This window comes from Monocercomonoides exilis, assembly GCF_001643675.1.
Source record: "Monocercomonoides exilis strain PA203 chromosome Unknown scaffold6-2077815, whole genome shotgun sequence".
NCBI classification, from domain to species: Eukaryota; Preaxostyla; order Oxymonadida; family Polymastigidae; genus Monocercomonoides; species Monocercomonoides exilis.
The window spans coordinates 1,395,997-1,415,112 of NW_027150551.1; the positions used below are offsets into that span (position 1 = coordinate 1,395,997).

At 33.3% G+C, this 19,116-nt stretch overlaps 7 protein-coding genes across 7 annotated transcripts; 4 read left to right on the top strand and 3 right to left on the bottom strand.

Annotated features, from left to right (window-relative positions):
* Window positions 1-26: 26 nt before the first annotated feature.
* Window positions 27-372, top strand: MONOS_9079 (General transcription factor IIH subunit 5; the record flags this gene model as incomplete). Its single annotated transcript, XM_067879541.1, has 3 exons — window positions 27-64; window positions 141-180; window positions 238-372. 3 exons carry the CDS (start codon window positions 27-29, stop codon window positions 370-372), a joined length of 213 nt encoding a protein of 70 aa, XP_067733916.1.
* A 187-nt stretch (window positions 373-559) lies between these two features.
* MONOS_9080 (uncharacterized protein) lies at window positions 560-3,125 on the top strand. The gene has a single exon (XM_067879543.1). The coding sequence runs from the start codon at window positions 605-607 to the stop codon at window positions 1,688-1,690; it is 1,086 nt and encodes a 361-aa protein (XP_067733917.1). The 5' UTR covers window positions 560-604; the 3' UTR covers window positions 1,691-3,125.
* A 1,037-nt stretch (window positions 3,126-4,162) lies between these two features.
* MONOS_9081 (uncharacterized protein) lies at window positions 4,163-4,722 on the bottom strand (the record flags this gene model as incomplete). The annotated part of the gene is made up of 1 exon (XM_067879544.1): window positions 4,163-4,722. The coding sequence occupies one exon, from the start codon at window positions 4,720-4,722 to the stop codon at window positions 4,396-4,398; it is 327 nt and encodes a 108-aa protein (XP_067733918.1). The 3' UTR covers window positions 4,163-4,395.
* Window positions 4,723-7,696: 2,974 nt separating this feature from the next.
* On the bottom strand, window positions 7,697-10,966 carry MONOS_9082 (uncharacterized protein; the record flags this gene model as incomplete). The annotated part of the gene is made up of 6 exons (XM_067879545.1): window positions 7,697-9,271; window positions 9,423-10,217; window positions 10,271-10,515; window positions 10,578-10,648; window positions 10,698-10,733; window positions 10,952-10,966. The coding sequence occupies 6 exons, from the start codon at window positions 10,964-10,966 to the stop codon at window positions 8,295-8,297; spliced, it is 2,139 nt and encodes a 712-aa protein (XP_067733919.1). The 3' UTR covers window positions 7,697-8,294.
* Window positions 10,967-11,154: 188 nt separating this feature from the next.
* MONOS_9083 (acetyl-CoA acetyltransferase) lies at window positions 11,155-13,013 on the top strand. Its single transcript, XM_067879546.1, has 7 exons — window positions 11,155-11,265; window positions 11,324-11,383; window positions 11,464-11,546; window positions 11,611-11,701; window positions 11,759-12,147; window positions 12,268-12,522; window positions 12,626-13,013. Exons 1-7 carry the CDS (start codon window positions 11,208-11,210, stop codon window positions 12,893-12,895), a joined length of 1,206 nt encoding a protein of 401 aa, XP_067733920.1. The 5' UTR covers window positions 11,155-11,207; the 3' UTR covers window positions 12,896-13,013.
* A 131-nt stretch (window positions 13,014-13,144) lies between these two features.
* On the bottom strand, window positions 13,145-16,259 carry MONOS_9084 (putative general transcription factor 3C polypeptide 5 (transcription factor C subunit 1)). Its single transcript, XM_067879547.1, has 6 exons — window positions 16,203-16,259; window positions 14,850-16,089; window positions 14,576-14,674; window positions 14,178-14,340; window positions 13,995-14,070; window positions 13,145-13,889 (listed from the first exon to the last, which is right to left on the bottom strand). The coding sequence occupies exons 1-6, from the start codon at window positions 16,243-16,245 to the stop codon at window positions 13,159-13,161; spliced, it is 2,352 nt and encodes a 783-aa protein (XP_067733921.1). The 5' UTR covers window positions 16,246-16,259; the 3' UTR covers window positions 13,145-13,158.
* A 49-nt stretch (window positions 16,260-16,308) lies between these two features.
* On the top strand, window positions 16,309-18,556 carry MONOS_9085 (putative nucleic acid binding protein; the record flags this gene model as incomplete). The annotated part of the gene is made up of 6 exons (XM_067879548.1): window positions 16,309-16,365; window positions 16,476-16,533; window positions 16,599-16,684; window positions 16,752-17,266; window positions 17,344-18,213; window positions 18,288-18,556. The coding sequence occupies 6 exons, from the start codon at window positions 16,309-16,311 to the stop codon at window positions 18,391-18,393; spliced, it is 1,692 nt and encodes a 563-aa protein (XP_067733922.1). The 3' UTR covers window positions 18,394-18,556.
* Between the last annotated feature and the right edge of the window lie 560 nt (window positions 18,557-19,116).

Genomic DNA, 19,116 nt, shown 5'->3' on the forward strand with positions numbered 1-19,116 from the left:
AAGAAAATATTTATTCTTTCAAATTTATGACTTTGAACATCACTGAAGGAGTTTTTTTTGAATGGTTTGTTTTGAAAACAAAGTAAATAGCAATATCAGTTCACATATTTTCAATATTTTATATAAATTCTCTTTTTCAGTGATCCAACAATTAAAGAACTAATTCTCAAATATGAAAAGGTATGATTTTCTTTGGGCATATCTATTTGTTCAATGAAAGTTGTTTTGCCTTTTTAGGAATCAGACGAGCCTCCATTTATTATAACTGTTCTTGATGATTCGCATCTCCTCATTCGTCCGGGAGCAGAAGCTATCATACAGCAATTTATTGATAAATTTCATGATTCTTGTGCATTCTCCAAGCCAAAATGATCTCCTCAAGTGGAGTACTTCGATTTTTCCGATTTTTATTATAAATAGAAATAATTCTCCGAATGAATAATCTCGGGAGAAACCCGTTATAAGTATTGATATACTTTCATTTTTAACATATACAAATAGATATTCAAAAAGCCAAAATAAAATTCTATCCATAATATTTTTTCTCAAAAAAGAACCCATAAGTTATAATTCTATCTGTTGACGTTGTTCTAAGCGTTTTTTGATGTTTTCTTCAGCGATTGTTTCGACAAATTTGCTTAATAATAAAACAATGATGAATGCAATGCAATCTGAAAACAACCATCCGGAGGAACAGGCAGTGCTTCTTCAGGCCTTTCCTCATCCTTCTCCTCCAATTATCGTCTTGGACGATACGCCAATGTCGGATAAAACCATGAGGCTTATTTCGCATTACATTGGCAGATCTGTTGCTTACACTTTAAAATATCCGTTTTTAAACTCTCCGTACGTGCTCCGAGATCCCGATAAAACTTCCAAACTTAATGAAACCTCACCGCATGGTTTTAATCCTCTTGGATATCAATGCCTTCTAGATCCCTATCATTTTGTTATCTCTTCTTCAATTCTTCCAGAACAAGTTTTTCAGCATGTTGATCCTTCAACTGGAGCAATATTATTTCCTCAAACGCATTTTACCAATTGGTCCCCAAGGGAATATGCAGATTCAGAACTTTCTAATTCTATTGCGCAGAACTTGTATTCTATGATGGTCGTGATGTCAATGAAAATGAAAATGACTGAAACAGAGTTGCTTCAGGCGCTTGTATTGATCGAACGAGTTCTTACTCGAGGTGCAAATGATATTCCATTTGTTTTAAATCAATCAAATGTAGCTATGGCATTGATGACTGCAATATTACTTGTTAATAAAACAATTACGACAGACGTGCCTTATTCAAATTCATATTGGTCAGTTCGATTTGGATTTCCATTAAATCATCTCAACGTTTCCGAAGTTTTTATGCTTAACAAATTAGGTTGGAACACATACATCTCAAGAGCTGAATGGGATGCTGTTGTGGAATTGAGATATCGAATTGTTCAAAGATGGGTTACAACACCTCCAACTACTCAAATTCATGAGCAAAACGTGAGAGTTAAGCAAACACCATCGCAGGAATCGACATGCACTCCAAGTTGTTCAACTTCTTCTATTCCACCTTCTTCTTCTTCTGATTCTGCATCTTCTTCCTCATCTAACCAAGATAATATTGAACATCAAATTTCAGCGAATCCTGTTGCAACAGTTACACAAGAAGAAGAAATTAAAGTTGTCCATACTGAATAGAAGTTTGGAAATAGTAAGGTTTTCGTAGATGAAGAATAAGTATTCATTCAACTCAATTTGCGGAATGTTAGTGATTGAAATAATTAATTGAAAGAACACTTAAAAGGATTATTACCTTTAAAGTGTCACAATAAATTCAGTGAGATTTTGAAAACAGTTGTTCAAAATCTGAATGCTTACAATTATGATAACATATTTTAGTCGCAGCGCAACTTCGTAGGTAAAATGTTGGATTCCTTTTGAATTTTACAGCAATACACAATGAAATCTAAGAACACCAGCATAATAAATTAATGAATTTGAATCTAGTTAAGCATGTGAGATAATTTACGCAAGCATTTTTACTTGTAAGACAACTGTACGTTTCAAAGATCCAGTAGACTTTTTACAGACCTTACCCAAAAAGTTAAAAAAGACAGAAATTTCGTTTGATTCGGCAAATTGATGTTTATTTTATTTATCTAACTTAAGATGATAATTTGATAATTATTTATTTTGTGTTTGACATTTGGTTTATTTGACAAAAGATCGTTAAATAATTAATACAAGTTCCAAATGCATCACGTGGAAGCTACAACTATCGGGTACTCAATGATTTCACAGCGCAATTTTTTTTTGATTATTACTAACTTCGTCAATTTTCATGGTATAATCGTTTTATTATGTTACAGTTTCATCAGTCTGTTTTTTATATATTAACATCAATTTCTTGAAAAAAATAAATTTAAATTTTACGTATTGCAAACATTTGTCTATAACTCCTCTAATATATTATTTGATTTATTGTTTAAATTTTTTCTTTTCTTTTTTTCACGTGTTTTGTTTCAATTTAAATTTAAATTTGCATTTGATTTGATGTGATGCGATTCGCTTTTTATTTACCAAAATAGTTGAAAAGTGAATTACATGCTCCGGTGACCTCAATTATGCGTTCTTGTATTTTGGACTTGTTTTATAAATGTTTCGACTGAGTCTCGTAGTTGAAATATTTTTCTTATTTTAGATCTTTTTTCTATTGTTAATAATATTTTATTATTTTTTGGTATTCATTTATTGTGAATTTTTTAATTGTTTTATCATTTTATCGTTTTTTCGTTTCTGTTGATTTTATTTGTCTAGTGAATTTTTGCGTCTTTTTTATTTGTTTCTTGTTAATTTGACAACTTAATTTCTTTGATTTAAATATCCGCGCAATTTCATTTATTTTCCACACGCACTTCAATTGTTCTTTATTTTGAATTTTATTATTTTGATCACTTCTGGACTTTTTTGTAAGACGTTATAAATTTATAATTTTTTGTTGATTAAATTTTTCATTAATTTGTTTTTTATTATGGATTTTGGCAAATTTTGTTATATTTTTTATTTTTGTTTCTGTTTGTTGCTATCAATTTATGATGGCAAGTGTAACATGTGCTCAAAATTAATATTGAATATATTTGTTTAAGGTTTGTAAAAGATATGCAAATAAAAATTTCCAGTAACAAAAAAATATAATGAATAAAAAGACAAGTTCAACTTTACAAAAATAAAAGCAACTATTCAATGAAAATTTAGATTGTTTTTCAAACTTTTAAATCAAATGTACCTCACTTATACGTTGTTCACAGAAAATTCAAAATGTGTTTGTCTCTTCGTCGTGCAGGGTTTTTTTTTTTTTTTTTAATTGAAAATGTATCATTTTGCAAATGGGGGAAAATACGGACTTTCAAGCTTTTTATGCACAAAGCATGAAAAAATTGTTTCGCTCATGACTTTATTTCGCGTTCTCAGATTTCAAAATAAATTTTGTTTTTATATCCGCAAACATGCATCGTTGAAATCAAAACATAAAGTATTGTGACATTTCAACAATGTCGAAAAATAATCCCATTTTTATTGTGTTTTTTGATCTCAAAAAGTCAATGAAAAGTGCAAATTTTTCCAATGAAAATGCCTTAAGTGAAATATTTTGCCCCAAATCAACAACACAAACATTGTTGATAATATTTCCAAAAACAGAATAACATTATTTTACTTCAGTTGAATTCTCTCTATTAAACGTGGGTCATTATTTATGAAATCATATTTTTTTTCGGAGTATTGATTATTAAAAGATAGTTTGTCAATGGGATGTGTTTTTGAATTCAGATGATAAAATTATCATTTCTGTTTCAAAAACAAATGCATGATACGAAATGAAAATAAAGAGGTCTTGAATATACCTGTTCACTTCTCATTGTTCTTTTGTTGACATTCAAAAGAAATTTTCGAACCGAAATTTTTGAAAGAAAAAATGTGATTTTCATAAATAATCACCCACGTTTATTTTTTTTTCAAAATTTCGTTTTGATAGAATGTTTTTCGATTTCGTTTGCAACTTTTTCGACTTTGAATTATTTTTGGTGTAATAGTTTGGAACAAATCGTTGTTTTCTTTAAAAAAAACAAGAATTTTGACCCATTTGTTAAAGAAAGAAAAAAAGTGAAGCTATGATTTGAACAAAAGTGATTTTTGAAATGGAATTAATTTTTCTGAAATGATAAACAAAAGCAACCATAGAAAACAAATAATTCTATTCAAAAATTTTAAATAATAAAAACACTCTTTTCACCCAATTATTAATTAAAGAAAAACTCGATAAATAGTATAACACGATGGAAAAATGGAAACTTCCGATATTTGCAAACTGTGATTTCAAAAATTCAAATAAAAAAATTTCCTAATCAATAATTATCAGGAATTTTAAGTTGGCGTAGCAATTCTTCAGCTTCTGATTTGTCGGAACTCAAAGCATCTTCCCAATTTGTAGAAAGCATATGACCATCTGCATCTCCTTTTGAAATTTCATTAAGGAGCTTACTGATATCAACATAAGCATCTTCTTGAACAAGTTCGTCTCTAAATTCTTCAACGATATCATTATTAACGAGAATTTCATCTTCCTTTTTATTTCTACTTTCTGCTAATAGTTTTGCTTCATCTTCCTCTCGTTGTTGGCGCATTCTTCGCTTTTCTTCTTCTTCTTTTTCTTTTCTCAAATCTTCTTCCATTTTCCTTTTCTTATTACGATTTACGAGGCAAATAATTATTATAACAACAGCTATAACAACAGGAACACATACACAAAGAGAAATAATCAAAGGGAGATATTTTTTCAATCGCGCAGCAGAATCATCATCAACTATTGGAGGAAGAGAATCCTTCACAACAATCGATGATGTCGAATGCTTTTCAGTTGGATTGCCTGACCACTGAAAGAGTGTTGCAACGATGTAATCACTTCTTTCAGCGAAAAAAATAACAGAAGAAGGAATCGAAACCGAAAGTGCTGTTTCATTGACTGAAGATAGAGTTGAAAGTTCTGTTGTTGAGCGAACTTCATTCGATGAATTACTAATTACTGAAACGGAACAACTAATATTGCAAGGGAATAAATGCTTTCCTTTTAGTAATATCTTTATTTCATTAGAATCTTGCCAATTTTCAGTAACATTTTCGTATTCGTCGATTCGAGGAATGAAAAAATAAGAAGAAATAATTTCTTCATTAAATCGAAAAATACTACAGCCTTTATTTAATATCCATAGAGAATCTACATCTGTAATTGAGGAATTATCATATAAAGAAGAAATAATTAAAGAGGCATTATCCTTACAAAGAATATTTCGTTGCAATGAGGGGTAATTCGGAAATGAAATTAGGTTATTAGAAGAATGAAGTGCAGATATTTCCGCATCACCGCCAGACACGGTAATTGCCCCATTAACAGCGTTTGAAATGGTGAAATTTCGAATATTTGTACTGCAATTTGCTAAAAGAAAGAGAGAAGAATCCCACTGACAAATTGGATCAGTTGTGCCAATTTGGAGTCGATGTATTGAAGAATCACTTTTAACTCCTGAAAGTGCGAGAGATTGCATGGCAAGAGATGATAAAGATGAAGTTTTAGAACCACATATTGCGGAGTTGGTAATATTAACAATGCAATTTTCAAATAATGCTGTTGTCCCAATATTTTCAGCAGATAAACAACAATTAAAAGAACTATTAGAAATAACTGTTGTTATTGGCGCTGATTTTTCTGATATACAATGCATTACCATGTTAACGTTACTTCTTGAACTTGTAATATTTGCAAATGTTGAAGAATCGATTTCGATAAAAGGAAAATTTCTATCATCTTGATTGGAATTTGGATATTCTGTTTGATTGCAGAAAAAATCGATTAGACCAAATCCTAATAAATAGAAATTGCTGATGGATACTTCATGAAATGAAACAAAGCCATTTACAACTTTTACGAAAGAAGCATTAAATGACTTTGACGGAGAATGATTATCGACTGGCTTAATTTCGCAATCATTCAATAAAAGACAAGCAACATTGCTTGAAGGAATAACTGTTTCCACAGCAAATAGAGACAAGTCTCTTGAAGCAGTCGTATCATTTCGAATAATCGAAATATGGTTGACTTCCAACGATCCATCTTCAACAAAAAACGCACTGTTGTGTTCAATGGTCGAAGACAGTGAAAAAGCCACAACTACAGATGCTCGAGTATTTTCTTCAGATGTTATTACAATCTGTTTTTTCCCAATAACAATTGAATTGCTTTCATACACAGTATCGTCATTGACAATAACAGTAAATTGATCCATTGAATTCTCTTGCTGAACAGTGAATGACAAGGACTGGCAGAGTTTTTCACTGGAATCAAGTCCACATAACAGAGCATCGCTACTTAATGAATCATTTTGACTAACATAAAGAGTTGTAAAGAGTGGTATCCATTTTTCTTCGATTTGGAATCGTCTTATGAAATGAGAAGCAACATTATCTTTACTTGTGGAAAAAGATATCCTGAATGGAGATTGCTCAACAGACACTGCTGTGTCCCATAACAGAACACAGTTGCCGTGTAAACCTGCAGAATTATTATGAAAAAAACAGAAAGAAAATGGATGCGATAAAGTATTCTTTGTTTGTTTTTGAGTTTCACTTGTTTTAAAAGAAGAAGTCTGTGTGTGAGATTTTAATGCACACATAATTGAAAGAGGAACATCCTCAAGTTCATTTAGAGTACAAAAGATAGCTCCTCCCATATATTTTGCTGTATTATTCTCAAAATAGATGTTTGACCACAATTGTTTGGCCTCGAGCCATTTTTCGCTTGGTGTGCTCCATTCCACAGTTACAGCACCTCCAACATATGACTCAGCAGAGCAATTTCTAAAACCACAATTTTCAACAGTGACATCTTCCTTATCGCTTATAGAACTTCCATCTCTTGAGGAGTTTGATATATGAAGAGCTCCTGATGTATGCGTTGATGAGCAACCTTCGAAATTTGTTTTGCTAAAAACCACCTCACTAGAAGAAATAAAGCATCCACCTCCGCAGTAGTTTTTAGTTTGGTCTCCAGTTGTTTTTTTCACTCTGCAATTTGTAAAGTTACACCCAGTTACAGAAAAAAATTCACTGTTTTTGCAGAAAACAGCACCACCATGAGAAGAAGACGAGCAATTAGTGAAAGAACATTGATATAAAACTAACTTTCCTCCGTTATCAACAAATAAAGCTCCTCCGCAAGTCGAAGAATCAATTACATCTCCGCCAGCAACATCACAGTTTGAAAAGTCAATGTCCGAAAAATTTTGCTGTGGGTTGACAATTTGGTGTGAAATCACATCATTTGGCAACCTTATGAATTTCCTTTGAATTTCACTAAATGTACAATTGTCAACAGAAACTATGTCAGTCGTAATTGGTACAATAGAATTGCTAAAATGAGGACAAGTTATAGAGTCAAGAATAGAACCAGTGCACATGAAGTTGCGAAAAGATGGACTCTTTTTTGTAAAGCATCCACGGAAAGAACAGTTTGTAACAATAAGTTGAGAAATTTCTTCTCTTTCGCTCATACATCCAGAAGTCAACGATATCGCAGAAGGATTACATATGTGCAAAGAGTTGAAATTTATTCTGGAGTATCTAGCAATTGCAGAAAAGCTTCTGTGCTCAACAAAACTTTGAATTGGCGTTTCTTTTTGAATGAAGTGAAAAGAAATGTTTTGAAGAAAAGTTAGTCCATGTGAAACAATAAAAGATGAATAAACACTACGACATAAAAAAAGATTTGTTGATGATAACACCAAAGAAGAATGCATATCATTTACAAAAAATGCAGAAGTGGGGCCAAAAAAACAAGAAGTTGCAATAAGCTCTATTGAAGAGTTAAAAAGAAATATTGCAGATCTAATACAACACGAAGAAGAGGAAAACATTGATGTACTGCTGTTTTTTTGATGATTATCATGCATATAATTGATTGATTCAATTGGAAGGTTGGGTAATAATTTTTGCTTTGCATATTTTCCATTTGAAAAATGAAATAACGATAGTAAACAAAATAAAACAAATAATTCCATAGAGCTCGAAAAAAATGAGACAATTATTTTTCAAGCAGTTTCATAATAATATAAAGGGTCTCTCAAGAAAGGAAAAATAAAAACACATTCTAAAAAAAATTTGTAGGTAAAGGGAAAAAAATCCAAAATGTCACTTTCAAAATTTAAAGAGAAATTCATCACAATGCAAGAATTTCAATTTAAGCAATATTGTTTTATAATTCATCTAGTATGTATTCAATCGCAGAATTCGTATCTCTCGCAAAAAAACAATAAGCATATTTTGCTTTTTCATCTGAACAATTTGTCATTAATTTTATCGTCGAACAATTTTGAAGGTCTTCTGCAGTTAAACCTATTGAGAAACCGTTCATGTAATAATTTTCTACGATTTTTTCTCTTTCATAATTTTTCTTCGAATCACCATTTCCTTTGGCAACGTCAAAAGGAGTTTCTATAGGCGGATCAGCAGGAAACGATACGTTAAAGCTGTCCTTCCCTAACCCAACTTCAGGAGCTTCAGAGTATCCATGCCTCCTCCACGGCCGGTTATCTCTTCTCATCTCAGAAGGAAGCGATCCAATAACATCCTCATCGCTCCTATCTTTATCTGAATAGCTGCCTGTTCGTGTGCTTTCACTCGAAAAAGCACTTTTATCCGTTTTTAATGATGAGTTATTTTTTGCGCCGCTTATTTTTCGATGGAAAGGTCTGTCTTTGTCGCCACTAACTTCTCCATCCCATGTTTCATCATCGTAGTCATCGTCGTCTTCATCCAATATATCTGAATACTCCAGTTGCTTTGTAGAAACACTCTTGTCATAACTCGCTTTAGCCCCGTCTTGCTTACGTGTTTCTTCCTCTTGTTTGGCTGATTTTCCACTGTTGCTATCACTTCGTGCATCTTGCAGAGACGCCTGCTGCTTCGGAAGATCAAGTGCCGGGTCAAACGTGATAGCCTTCCAGCGATCGTCTTTCGAAACACTGCCTGCTGATTTATTTGAAGGAACATGCTCAAGCAGAGGGACGTCATCATCATCATCAACATCATCAGAACTTGTTGAATGGCTGCCATTTTTAGATGATGACAGATGGACATACTTCTCAGAATATGTCACTTCATTCACTTCTTCAACCTCGTGGACGTTGTGATCGTACATGTTCATTACTGATTTTTCAGATTGCGAAGATTCTCAATTTAGATAATTATATAATAATTTATTTATATACAAAAAAAAAAAGGAGAGAGAGAAAGAGATAGAGAGAGAGAGAGAGAGAGAGAGAGAGAGAGATAGAAAGAGAAATAGTTAAAAAAAAACGTTTAAGTCGCAATAGAATCATACCGTGCTCGCGCAATGTGACAGTTGTATCTTCATCATCCATCCCACTTGTCAGCCAAAAAACAGCATCTTCTAAGTCCCCTCCTGCGCGCCTCAGCGCAATCTGCGCCTTCACTTTGTCAAACCCCATTCCATTCACAAGAACATTGATCCGCCCGGCGAATGCTTCTTCGCTTATTGTTGTGCCAAGCGCATATCCCTGCTTCGAGTATGACGAAGAGGCGTTGTTTCCAACGGTGTCAGAGCCGATGGATCCATACGGGTCCATCGCAGACGAAGAGCGCCCTTCTCCAGAAGTCAAAGACGTAATAAAGTTGTCCTGGGGGGAAGGAACCCAATCATTCTTCGCCGAATCAGCAGAGCGGGCAAGCGGAGCCTGCTCTGAAGGAAGAGAGGCTGGGGCGCTGAATGCGGAAGACGTATGCGGCTCTTGCAGCTCATCGTCAGAACTGTGCTGTGCTTCCAGTCCTTTCTGCCTCGCTATTTCATCCAGCGCCCGCTTGTGCAGTTTGTCTGGATCCTCTTTGTCAATCCAGGGCACATAATAGTAAGAGAAGCATGTCGAAGGCTGCGGATTATCGTTCGAATCATACATAATGCAGCTCTCTTGAAGCGTAATCTTCCTCCATTTTTTCTCTTTAAAATATTCTGGCTCGCCTTGTATTTCTATTCTTCGATTATGATTGTTGCGATTTGACGATAAATTAGTTCCTAATTCGGATTCATTCTTCAGCTGTGATGCTTTATTTTCTTGCTGATTACTAGAAATTTTTGAATAATCGCTTTTTTGTTGCGAATCTGAATAACAACAGCAATGCTAATTTTGTTAAAATAAAATGATTAATAGATACCCGCTTGATTTGCATTCACATTATCATTTTTCATAGAATTTTTCATCTCAGTTTTTGAATGTTCATCATTCTTTAGATTTTCTGTTTTGTTTGTCTGATCTTGAGTCAGGTTTAATTTCCAATCAGCATCGACAAGGCTTGACGATGAAATTTCTTGAGAATTATTACATGAATTCTCAGCATCGAATTGTTGGATGAATTTATTCTGATAATCAGCAAACGCTCCTTCGGATTCAGATGCTTTTCTAAAACATACAAAAATTAAAAACGATTTTTTATGAACAAGTTCAAGAAATAATATTCACACGGAAAATAATTATCCAATGTTGGTTGTGTGGATTTCTTTTGTAATTTTGCTGGTTCTTGCTTCAATATAATCTTTTATGAATGTGTTTTATTAATATAATCAAAATGTGAATGCTCAAACCTTTTCTACGTAAAGGAGTAAAACAGAATAGTTCGTCTAAATTTTAATTTCAAAAAATGCAAAGTCAAAAGTTATTTCCACACTATCCCATAATCAGAAAGTCTCTTTTTATCTCTCAATTTTGTTGAATTGAAATATAAAGTTTGCATTTCAGATGGAAAAAATAAATCTTTTTCGATCATGCGCTTTAAAGAAACAACGAATTCATCTTTTTGAATTTGATAAGGTAGTGAGCAAGCACCGAGTACGCTGACCTCTACACATATCATATTTTTAGTGTAGAATTTCTTTTTTAACAAATATCAATTGAAGAATATTTATTTATTTATGGTAATTTCTTTTGTTCGTTTGTGATATTCATTCTGTTTGTTCCAATAATAAAGAAAATTCTTATTATTTACAACAACCATATAGTATTGCACACCTTAATGAAACAAAAAATAAATTAAATAAGGTTAGTGATCAATAAATAATCACCAAATTCTCCTTCTATAGAAATTGCACAATCATATGGCCGATACTAATCATCAAGTCTGCATTGCAGGATATGCAAGAACCCCTATTGGATGTGTGATTTTTTATAATAAATGTATAATAGGCATTCTTCTTTTGTTCATATTTTGTAGCTTTTTTAGGAGTCTTTTCAAAACTCAGTGCAACAGACCTCGGAGCGCATGTTATAAAAGGCATTATTGATTGATTTAAAATTTATTTTAGCGAAATCTTATAATTTTGTTTGTGATCATTTTTATATTTTAAATTCCAGAATCTATCAAAAGATCAAAAGTACCTCTGGACAAAATTGAAGGAGTTTACATGGGGAATACTGTTTCTGCTGGAGTGGGACAGGTTTTTTTTTTTTGTGCAAAATTCATTTGAAAAACTGAATCTTGTTGTAAAATTCAATCTTTAGGGTCCTGCAAGGGTTGCTGCACTGAAAGCAGGTCTATCTCCAAGCGTTCATTGTTGTACTATAAATAAGGTATGCTCATCGAGCATGAAAGGTTTGCACATTTTCTTTAATTTATCTTTTGTTATGTTCAATCTTTTTTGATAACAAGCCGTCATAATTGGAGCACAAGAAATTATGTTAGGACTCAAAAGTTGTGTTGTATGTGGAGGAATGGAATCCATGTCGCAAGCACCGCATTTGAACGTTGGTTCAAGAAGCGGAGTTAAATTAGGTCCAATGTCAGAGAGTGATTCACTTCTTGTTGATGGTCTTGTAGACACAATGTCGCAACGACATATGGGGGATATTGCAGAAGATTACGCAAAAGAATACAACATTACAAGAGCAGAGCAAGATGAATTTGCATTGGAATCTTTTCGGAGAGCACGAAAAGCAAGAGATGAAGGAAAATTTGGAGGAGAGATTGTTGGAGTGGAGAAAGAAGACAAAAGAAAGGGAACAAAAGTTATTATAGATAAAGACGAACAAATTGACAAAGTTTGAATTTTTTTTTCATTCTTGAATTGTATATGATATCTCATTTGCTTTTGCATTTTTGATTTGTGAATGATTTGCTTTTTTGTTTAAATACAAACGAAAAAAAAAAAAAAAAAAAAGTGTGATGAAGCGAAAATGAAACGACTTCCTCCAAGTTTCGTAAAAGATGGCACAATAACAGCAGCAAATGCAAGCGCGTTGAATGACGGAGCTGCTGCGGTTGTGCTGGTCAGTCGCAAAATGGCTGAAGAGCTTTCGCTTCCAATCTGCGCCACAATCGAAGGTTTCAGCGAACATTCTGAAGATGCCTTGAAATACGGCATTGCTCCAGTTGGAGCTGTCGATATAGCTTTGAAACGGGTTGGGTGGACAATCGTTTGACGTTTTCTTTTCTTTTCATTCTTTTCTTTTATAAAGTTTTTATTGCATACAAATTGCTCGACTCATTATTCGTTCGTCTGCAACATTTTCATTATAGGACGATATAGATGCCTTTGAAATCAACGAAGCGTTTAGTGTAATTGCTCTAGCAAACATGAAGTTAATGAAGTTAGATCCGTCAAAGGTTAATATCTTTGGTGGAGCTGTTGCATTGGGACATCCCATCGGAGCAACCGGAGCCCGGATCCTCTGCACCTTGATAAATGTGCTGCAAACACTGGGAAAAGACAAAGGATGTGCCACGTTGTGCAACGGTGGTGGAGAAGCATGCACAATTTTAATTAGAAGGGGACTTGGCGCTTTGTGAAATAGACTCGAATATCCGTTTTTCAACCCTTGTTTTCAATTTTGTCTCACTTCACATTGCAATTCATCTCGCCGACACATTCACTCGGAATTCGATTGAACATTTCTTGCGTTGAATTCTCTTCAGTTGTACTTTTTGTTGTGCTGGTAAACTTTGAAATATTTATTTTATTGTATTCATCCTCTCTGTAAAACGAGTATTAACAATGTGTATTCCAATCCTTTTCACTTTTTTTTTATTTATAATTTTATTGATTTTTTCCTTCAAAACTCCATGTCATTTAAATCTTCCTCTTCATCATCTTCAAGAAACGGCCATATAATTGGATTTCCCAATGTACCCGGCACATTTCTTCCACTCTTATCATCTTCTCTTTCTTCGTCATCATCATCTTCTTCTGATTCTTCTTCATCGCTGTCATCCTCTCCCAGACTATCACCATTCTTTCCTTCTTCGGGAAGATCTGAAGATTGGATCTTTGTTTGGTGGAGAGAAGACAAAATAGAAGAAGTGAGATCTTGCTGTTGTTCAGGTGCAGTCGAAGAAGGGCTCATTGACGACTGCGAGGATGAAAAAGACCGCTTGACAGAAAATTGACGGTGCACGTCAAAATAAGGAGGAATAAAGGAAGCTGCTTCAAGAGAAGTACCATGAATAAGTGGCGAAAGCGGCAAATCTCCATCAGGTTCCGATGTTGGCTGAGAACTTTCATCATCTTTTTTTTCTTGCGCTTGATCGGATTCTTTGTCTGAAATAACTTGTGGAGAGGAATCGTGTTCTAATTGTTTACTGTGAGTTGTAGATTCAACTTCATCAGGAGGCGAAGGCAATGGAATCTGTTTAACGGAGTCAGGAAGATTAAGCTCAATGCCATGTTTAACAGAAAGTTCTAAGCCAGCAATGAGAATGTCAGGTTCTGGAACAACACTCTGGGGCTCTGTGCTTATTGGCAATTGCGGAACATGTTGCGATTTTGCTGTGAATGATAGGTTGTCTATTTTTTTTCGAAAGAAAATACATAAATTAAATAACAATAACAACAAAGTGAATAAAAATTTCTTATTCCAGCAAGACGGGAATATCAAGAATGATAGCACACTTCTCTTTTTGATCATTTGTTGGAATGTCAAACGGAGGTATTTAATGTATTTTTCAGGGAACCATCCAGATCCAAGCTAAGTGTAGTTTTTCGTAAATTGATAAAGGAAATAAAGAGTTTTCACAATTTGTTAATAAAAGATATTAAATTCTTTCTCTTATTTGAATTTTTCTGAATTCAAACCGTGCAAGTATCAGCAAACGGAGAATAATGAACGATGGCCAAAAGCGAAGGATCGTTGATGGTGCAAAGCTGTGCAAGATATGTCTGGCCACGTTCCCCAGCTTGGTAGCTTTCGCGCCTTCTTGTACGCGGTAAGCGAATCCTTGAATCAAGAATTTGATAGCTGCACAGAAAAAAAAATACAATAAAAAAAAAGAGAAAGAAGGAAATATATTTTATGAATTTTTAAATTTTCAGATGATTAGAAAAATCCAAAGTTCGAAAATAATTTGCATGGCATAGTGATAAAAACAAAACGTCAAACAAGTTACAATCACATAAACAAAAAATTGAAAATTGAAAATTAAAAAAAAAAAATAAAAAATAAAAATATCACGAATATGAAAAGTACTACATACATTCTGTCTTCGGGATGCTTTCTTGGATCGTGTCCAATACGAATCCACTCTTTTGCCCAGGGGCCAGTTCTGAAATAATATGCGACGCATCGGGTAAGTCTAAAAATCCAGTCATATTTTACAGTCACAGTTAAATTTTAAAAAAATATTAATTAAATGTACGTTTTCCCAATCTCAAAAAAACCTAAATATTTACTAAATAATTAATAACATTTGTTCTCCAAATTTTCGCAAACACAAAACTAGCGCACTTAACTATCTGTCTGTTCCAAACCTTCTCCATCCTTGCATCGGCAATTCTTCAAGATGTGAAATTAGAATGTCGATTCCCTTGAGTTCTTGATTGGTGATCATTTCGTTTCTTGATCTCTTTTTCCTTTTCTGAGGTATGAGCTCAAATGTCCCTTCCTCATCGTCTTCAATCAATTTCTTCAAATTCTGAAGTCCATAATTCTTTTTCAAATCTTCGCTTTCTGAAATGCTTCCTTCTTTATTTTCGCTATCCGTCTTGTTCATCTGATTTTCCGATTTTCTTTCTGATGCGCCTTTTGCCTCGCTATCTTCTTCGTCTCTGTTTTGTTCTAAATTTCTAATTGTAGATAAAACATGATGCCTCACATCGTCAATGGTCCAAACAGGCTTTTCATCAAACATCTCCTTTATCATCATCACAATGGGAATGTTTCTTCTCATAATTTTTCGTGTTGCTGCATCCATTTTAGCAATTAATGCACTTGTTTTTGGAGACAGCGGCAAAGATTCCAGTGATGAAACAAATGAAGGAGATGAAAAAGATAAATCGTTGCCCTTTTTAAAAGGAGGTTGTGTTGAAGATGCATCAGCTTGCTGTGCATCTGAGAGAGAGAAAAATGTATCCATGGACCAGGAAATTAATGCCTTTGTAAGAATAGGATCGGTGTCTCTTATGTAAGGTAAGAGAGGAATTCCTTCCGTTTCAAACCAAACAACAATTTCTGGTCTTTGAATTCTCCCATATCCTATTGCCCCCTTTTCTGTAAAATACCCTTTTGTTTTTCTTTCTTGAAGAAGCCATGATTGCTGAACGCTTCTCGAATATGGATCTCCTGTTTTAGAAAGCATTTTTGGAAGAAGAAATGCAGTTTGAGATATATGCGACAAGTTATATTTTTGCGGATCATAATTTTTATAATGAGGCAAAAGTGGAAGGAACGAGCTACTCTTAATTATTGGCTCTTCGAATATTTGAAAATCACAAAGTGTTTCAAATAAAATTCTTTTGTGAATGCGTCCAAGGCAAGCTATTTCCGCATTAACATGTTCTTTTTTATTATCCCTTTTCTTTTTAATAGTTATTTTCAATAGTAATCCAGTCGTTTTTGACACAGAGCCAAATGCAGGTCTTGAAGAAGAATCATCAGGACGAAAGGATAAAGGAAGTGGTCGCCCTTCAAATGCAGCTTTTATGGAATCAATTCCTCCAAGCATTTTTATGGCCGTTTGCTCGTTTCTTACATCTCCAGGAAACTCTATAACTAATTCAAAATATGATAAAAATCATATAAAAATAATTGGCCATTAAAACAACAAATAAACAACAAAAAATATTTTAATAAAAATTCTATTAATCGCTAATTAAAAAGTTAACATGTAAAATTTCGATGAGGAATCGTAATTGAAGGAACAATCATTTGAAATTACAAAATACAGATCTTGATCAATAAACGATTAACTTTTATCGATTTATTGATTAAATGGAAACAGAACCGGAGAAAAATCTTAAGTCGTCAAAAAAGAAAAGTGTAAAAGAGGTATTCTTTATGGATAAACAGTTCATAATGTTTTATTTATTCTTTATTTTGTATTTGCAATTGTTTTTTAATTTATCATGCTATCTTATTGATCAAACCTATAAAAATAGGATGAATCAACTACAAGAACAGATTTAATGAAGAAAATCTTAGATATGTTACCAACAGGTTTGAATTACGCATGATGTTTCTGTTCTTATTCACGAAATTTCTTTTCATTATTTTGTAATTAGAAGATGAAAGAGATCATGCTCTTCTCGATCATGCGTTGGAAGAATCGAAGCCTCAACAAAAATTTGATATTATGGAAGATGTTGATGTTTGCATTGAGAATAATGATTATTTTATCTTATTTTGAAATTATTATCGTTTACAATAAATATAAGCTTGATGAGAATCTTATAAAAGATTTGTCGCCAATTCGATCTAGCAGATTAAAATATGTTCCAACTTGTGTTTCAGTTGACATTCATGGCACTTTTGCATTGGTTGGATTAAAGAGTTGTGGATTTGGAGTGTATGACATTGAGACTGGAAAAATGATTATAACAAGGGGACGTGAAAAGCGCGCTTCTTCGTCTCCAGGACATTTTAAACCAGTAATTTCCTGTTGTATCGGATTCCCAGCTCCATCATCTTTTCCATTACTTATAACTGGTAGTTCTGACAGAACAATTAGAATATGGGATTCAAGGGATAAAAGAGAAATAGCTGTTTTAACTGGACATCGCGGAGCAGTAACTGGTGTTGTTTGCGCAGGCGGTGGTCGGGAAGTTTCTAAAGGAGATATTAGTGAGGAAGGAGAAGAAGATGTTGGCTTGAAATCCGTGTTAGTGTCATGCTCTGAGGATCGAACACTTAAAACATGGAATTTAGAAATGCTTACATACATCGACACATCGTGTGCATCTTTCAATTATTTAAATAATTATAATAAAATAAATTTCTTTTTTTCAACTTTATGTTTTTCATAATCAGATACGGTCACACTTCACAAGTAACTGCAATTGACTCATTGACGCTTTCTCGTTGTGTCACATGCAGTGATGATTTGACAGTTCGTAATTGGAAGATATGGGATGCTTCTCAAACAGTTCACAGCGCGACAAGAGAAGGCAAAGGCAAATATGCAGAAACAATTGGGAGCTTTGATGCACTGAAAATGTTTGATCCGACTCGCTTTGTAACGGGTGGTGAAGATGGCGCAGTGATGCTTTGGAGTTCAACAAAAAGAAGTCCTCGGCTGATTATTCCAAATGCACACGGAACCGCTTATTCACCTCATTCATCTCTTATGAGTCAGCCATCTTCAACTTTATCTTCATCTTCTTCATCATCACAAAATATTCAAAATAATTCTTCTTTCATTTCCAATGCTTTTCAACCCACATTACATTCTTTGCATGTCACACCTCACTCTTCTTATGTTTCAAGTGTCTCAGCAGCAATGCAATCTGCCACTGCTGCTGGGTGTAACTGGATCAGTTCTGTCGCTACTATACCATACTCAAATACGTTTGCCACAGGAAGCTGTAATGGTGCAGTGAAATTGTGGAAGATCACACGAAAGACAATGGATGAAGCTGCAAATGTGGCAAATATTGCAGAAACAGGATTTGTGAATGGAATGGCTTTTGTCGGATCATGCGTTTCACCATTACCACCAAAGACGCATGGAGGGAAGCAGCACAAGTGGGATGAAAATGAAGAAGAGGAAATCAGTAAGGAAGAAGAAGATAAAAGGATGCAGAAGTTGCAGAGAATGGAAAAAGCATATCAATCAAGATGGAATGTTAGCGATCTAAAACTTATTACTGTTGTTGGACAAGAACATAGACTTGGAAGATGGTATGCTTTTAACCAAGCTATTATCGAAATTTGATTTTTATGCAAATATTTCACATTTATAAATTTTTATTTAGGATGCGCATAAAGGAGGCAAAGAATTCACTTCACGTTTTTTCTTTGTCTTCAATTAAATCGGATGAAAAAAAAAGCAATGATGAAGATGAAAGCGAAGATTTGTAGATTTTGAAAAAGAGAATTTAATGAACAACGAAATTATTTTCTCAGTAATCTTTTCATTTCATATTTTTAGACTAATTGGTATCATTGGTGTCGAGAAGTCTTTAATTAGGGATTTTAATCCCAATAATTTTTTTCCACCATTACAAAAATATTGCAAATATTTTATGTGAAATATTCAAAGTGTTTATATTTTTTAATAAACAATAAAACAAACATAAAATGGTGAAATGTTTTGATTCGAAGCCGGTTGATCACAACTTTAAGAAACATTCAGAGACTCGTTTTTTTTCGGATTTTTTGTGATAGAATGATTTAATATAATATAATAAAACATGCTAGGGGTGAATTTTCCATTTTCAGAATACTTTTTTTTCAATGATAAAAATTAAAATTTCGAAAACATAATGGTTATGATCAAACAAATTTCAAAAATTTTTGTTTTTAATTGAACGATTTTTAGAATTTTCAGAGTTTAGTTCAAATTGATTTGTTTTTAAATATCTTTCTGTTTAAAAAAAGAGAATTAAAGATATTTGAGTTCTTATTTGTGTTTTAATTTTTATGAAAGAATAATAATATGTGAAATGAACTTGAAGGGTTTCGTTCTGCTTTGGGGTTTTCTTTCGAATCGAAATATTCAATTTAGGGTTTGCGTATAAATTTTGTTCTTTTATTATTATTAGGGTTAGTATATGAATCAAAAAATCACTTTTTCACACATCA

Excerpts from the sequence above, each read along its gene's own strand:
- MONOS_9084 (XM_067879547.1), bottom strand. The coding sequence starts at position 16,245 with ATGATTGTTCCTTCAATTACGATTCCTCATCGAAATTTTACAT. Across the intron at positions 14,675-14,849 it reads CCGATGCAAGGATGGAGAAG|ACTTACCCGATGCGTCGCAT; the intron begins GTTTGGAACAGA and ends CTGGATTTTTAG. Across the intron at positions 14,341-14,575 it reads AAGCATCCCGAAGACAGAAT|CTATCAAATTCTTGATTCAA; the intron begins GTATGTAGTACT and ends TTTTCTGTGCAG.
- MONOS_9080 (XM_067879543.1), top strand. The coding sequence starts at position 605 with ATGTTTTCTTCAGCGATTGTTTCGACAAATTTGCTTAATAATAAAACA.
- MONOS_9083 (XM_067879546.1), top strand. The coding sequence starts at position 11,208 with ATGGCCGATACTAATCATCAAGTCTGCATTGCAGGATATGCAAGAACC. Across the intron at positions 12,148-12,267 it reads AAGACGAACAAATTGACAAA|TGTGATGAAGCGAAAATGAA; the intron begins GTTTGAATTTTT and ends AAAAAAAAAAAG. Across the intron at positions 12,523-12,625 it reads AACGGGTTGGGTGGACAATC|GACGATATAGATGCCTTTGA; the intron begins GTTTGACGTTTT and ends TTTTCATTATAG.